This window comes from Orycteropus afer, unplaced genomic scaffold, assembly GCF_000298275.1.
Source record: "Orycteropus afer afer isolate SDZICR_OR568_19922 unplaced genomic scaffold, OryAfe1.0 scaffold00437, whole genome shotgun sequence".
NCBI classification, from domain to species: Eukaryota; Metazoa; Chordata; class Mammalia; order Tubulidentata; family Orycteropodidae; genus Orycteropus; species Orycteropus afer.
In genome coordinates, this window is record NW_006922024.1 from 595894 (window position 1) to 600260 (window position 4367).

At 34.2% G+C, this 4367-nt stretch overlaps 1 protein-coding gene across 1 annotated transcript in view; it reads right to left on the reverse strand.

The window, feature by feature from the left end:
- NCAM2 (neural cell adhesion molecule 2) overlaps positions 1-4367 on the reverse strand; it is a 434855-nt gene that overhangs the window by 52113 nt on the left and 378375 nt on the right. The window contains exon 15 of the mRNA XM_007954167.1: positions 1922-2126. Coding sequence (XP_007952358.1) covers positions 1922-2126 — 205 coding nt within the window. The remainder of the gene's footprint in view (positions 1-1921; positions 2127-4367) is intronic.

Here is a 4367-nt window from a genome sequence, read left to right on the forward strand (position 1 = left end):
ATGGCAAATAACAACAACAACATGGCAAAATATTGAATGATTCAGGAAGTATCAAAAGAAGATGGAAGGAATACACAGAGTCATTATACAAAAAAGAACCGGTTGATAGGCAACTTACTTCAGGAGATAGCATATGACCAAGAATCAAGGGTATTGAAGGAAGAAGTACCAGCTGTACTGAAGGAACTGGCAAAAAAATAAGGCTCCAGGAACTGATCGAACCAATCTTTGAAATACTGAGATGTTTCAACAAATGTATGCAGCATTGGAGACACTAACTCATTTATGCCAAAACATTTGGAAGACAGCTACCTGGCCAACTGACTGGAAGAGATCAATGTTTGTGGCCATCCCAAAGAAAGGTGATCCAATCAAATGTGGAAATTATCAAACAATATCACTGATATCACACATAAGTAAAATCTTGCTGAAGATAATTTAAAAAAAAAATTGTAGCAGAAACTCCAGAAACTTGAGCTAGATTCAGAAGAGGATATGGGACGAGGGATATCATTCCTGATGTCAGATTCATCTTAGCTGAAAGCAAAGAATACCAGAAAGATGTTTCCCTGTGTTCTATTATCTGTGCAAAAGGATTCTACCATGTGGATATAACAAACTATGGATAACACTGAGAAAAATGGGAATTCCAGAGCACTTAATAATCCTCATAAGAAACTATACGTAGACCAAAAGGCCATAGTTTGAATAGTATAGGGGATGCTACATGGTTTAAATTCAGGGAGAGTGTGCATCAGGGTTGTATCTTTTCACTATATTGATTGAATCTGTGTGCTGAGCAAATAATTCAGAAACATAGACCATATGAACAAGAACACTGCATCAAGACTGGAGGAAGACTCAGTAACCTGTGATATGCAGATAAGATAACCTTCCTTGCTGGAAGTGAACATGACTTGAAGCACTAACTGATAAAGATCAAAGACTATATCAGTCTTTGATAAAGACACAATAAATAATAAATGGAAAAAAGATTGAAGCATTTAGGGGTATCAAAAGCTGTGATGTTTAAAGTAGACTGCCTAATCTTTCTTCTGTGGAACAACTGTTGGATTCAGACTGCTGACCTTTTGGTTAGTAACCAAATGCCTTAACCACTGCACCTCCAGAACTTCCTCATGTATACAACATATTCCAGTAATTCCACACTTAGTTAATTTTTAAAAAATGTTAATGTTCTGGTTACCTAATGCTGCTCTGACAAGAATATACCACAAGTGTGATGGCTTCAACAAACAGGAGTTCATTCTTTTACAATTCAGGAGGCTAGAAGTCCAAGTTCAAAGTACCAGGCTCTAGGGACTGTGTGAAAGCCCCTCGACCTTGAGCTTCAGCTCTCTCTTGCTCCCAGACCACTGAAGCTAGAGGCATCTCTTCATTCATGCAGCTACTGGCTGCTGAGGCTAACAAGCCCATGGTCCACAAATAAAATGGCACAGTCCCTATGTTACCAAACCACACAGCAGACCATTTATTCAAGTCCATTGTAAGTCCCAAGGTCGGCAGAGCATGGCAGGCTGCTGAAAAACAACATGGGTACATGCAGGGTCCAAGTGTAACATATGCTAGAGACCATTCCCAAAGCTGCTATTTATGTATGGGAAGCAGAGCATATAGTCAGAGGCAGCTATTAAGATGCTCACAGTAGATTCCACCAGAGTTGATTATCAGTGTCATCATGGGGAATACTACATCCAGCTGCCCTGCCACTCAACCAAGGCCAGCCAAGATGACACACAAACTTAACTACCAAAGTTACATATAAGACTTTAACTACAAAATTGCTTCGAGAACACAATCCAATCGTCTTATAATGAACCTCTACCCAATCAGGAAATAAAACCCCAAAATAAAGCACTCAAACTTGACTATGGCACTTGTTTCATGTGATGATACTCACAGGTATGCAGCTTTTCCTTCTTCCAGTTCTTTATTTTTGCCACTGGAGCCACTTTTCTTCCCGCACATTCTCCTGGTGATACACATCAGTAATCCACATTGTCGAATAAAGAAGCAGCTGACATCTGTTACCACAAGGATTAGCAATAGTGCTGCAACTCCCAGGCCAATGACTGCTCCAAGCCCAAGACCATTAAAAAGTGTGTCTTAAAAACATAAAAAGAAAATAATTTTACTATGTTATTTAACCTTCAACAAGAAATTAGTCAACCATAGAAAATTATTTTAAAAAGTAAAATTTTATCCTAGAAAAAAATTCAACTCAAGATGCAGGAAAAAATGTGGCAGTCTCACTGATAGGCTTCAATTTCATGATTGGTGGACCTATTCCTTGGGTTGTCAAACAGTACTTTAAACAACTGACATGTTAACAATGATTTGAAATACTTTTCACACTTTCTTTAAAAAAATCTAAGTAACTCTTCTTTCCAATATACATTCAATTCCCTATGGGGAAGATAATGAATATTATCATATCCTTAACTGTACTCCATCAGAAAGTCATAGCCATTTATGTATCATCACATTGTTAAAAGGAAAATACAGTCAAAACTCCTCTAAGAGTGGTGTTAAATAAATGTTCCATATGCAATTGTTTTAGTTTTAAGGCTTGCAAATGGATTGCTCTAAGCTCTTTGCTTTGACAGGAAATGCATTTTAAAATACTTGCCTATGAATGATATAAAAATCATTTTAGAATAAATGTTTTACTTGTGTATTTCAGAAAAATATTTTCACAAATCCTATTAAAGAAGAGACATATTTTTTAAAGAATCATAATTCTCATGGATTTTCTGTTTTTGTTTCATAAGAATGTAGGGGAAGATGGGAATCACTTTTGTTTGGCATGTGGTCCAGTGTTGCAGGAGATCCCAAAAAGCAAACATAATGTATACATGAAAGACGTGATGGGAAATAGAGTAAAAACATGCTGACTACAGAGTAGAAAGGTCAAGAGGGACAAGAAGGAAAGATTATGAATCAAATGTTATATCTGTCATTTAATACGAAGGTAGGGTGTGCAACTTTAGCAATATGCACAAGGAAATGAACATGATGTAGTAACTAGAGTAAATTGGCAATGTGTGAAATTTAGACAAAAAAAAGCTTACAGAAGAAAATGGTCAGTACTCTTTCAAATGTTTCATAATACTTTTGTGTTAAGAATTTGCTTAAATAACATGTTTAATTATAATTCCCTTTTAAATGAAAAAAATATTTATTACTCAGAATGACAGTAATATATTCAACATGCAACTGATAGGGAAGACATGATAGATACAGATAGTGATGTAAATTTGTCTTTTGAGAAAACTACCTATGAAAATAAATATGTAACACAAAGTTGTTCTCATATTTTTTAAATTAAATCAAATATTTTTAGTAATGATTGAAAGAAAATTTTATGTAAGAGGTCAGAGTCTTTTTTTTTTTTTTTCATCCTGAATCTACCATTAACAGATTACCCTTGAATATGTCATCCCTGGATGAATCCAATTTTGTGTTTTAGTAGGATGACTGAGTCTCATGCCTACATGTGATACTTTTTCCCAAAAGAAACAGAAAATTTATTTATATTTCTTGACCATTTCTGGCATGGTACCCCAGCACTTATACAGGCAAATTTGTAGTTCACCTGTACTGGGGCATTCTGCAATGTCTCAGTAATGTTGCTATTGAGAGTTCCTTAAGAACTAAATACACAAAGCTTGAAATTCACTTACCCAAATAAAATATAATTTAAATTATTATGTGTTTTGTTCAGATAGAGATAAATAGGTAATAAATACACAGTAGTGTTGAAGGAAAAATAATTAGTTACATCACTTCAGAATCTGTATTTCCTATTAAATTTTAACATGGTATTTAGAAGTTTATAGTTTAGGAAAATTGTTTAGGCAATATCCAGGTAAATTGTTGGTTTCCACACAACTGTTCTCTCATTAATGAACCTGCTTTGAGAAAAGACTGGAGGAAGGACATTTTTTCAGCCATGAGAAATGAGTATTTTTCCCCCACAATCTCAATTAACAAATGGAGGCTCAGACTCCAAATATTAGTTATCAATTTTCAAAAGGATAGCTCTTCAATTGATTGTAAAAAGATCTAGTGTTCCATGTTATAATGATAATATAACAAGTGAATTAGTATTTCTATCAGCAATTTAAAAAATAATTTTATATTATCTTCCATTATTCTTTTCTAAATATTATTCTCATCTGAATATATTATTATAGTATAATGAAGACAACTTACCTATGAAACATCTTTGATTATAAAAGATGTATAAAGCTAATATTTTTCTCAAATTTCTTAGGTAATCTTTTGTGATATGCTGTACATGATTCAACAACCAACGCTCAGAAATAGAAGTTAAAAAAAAAAAA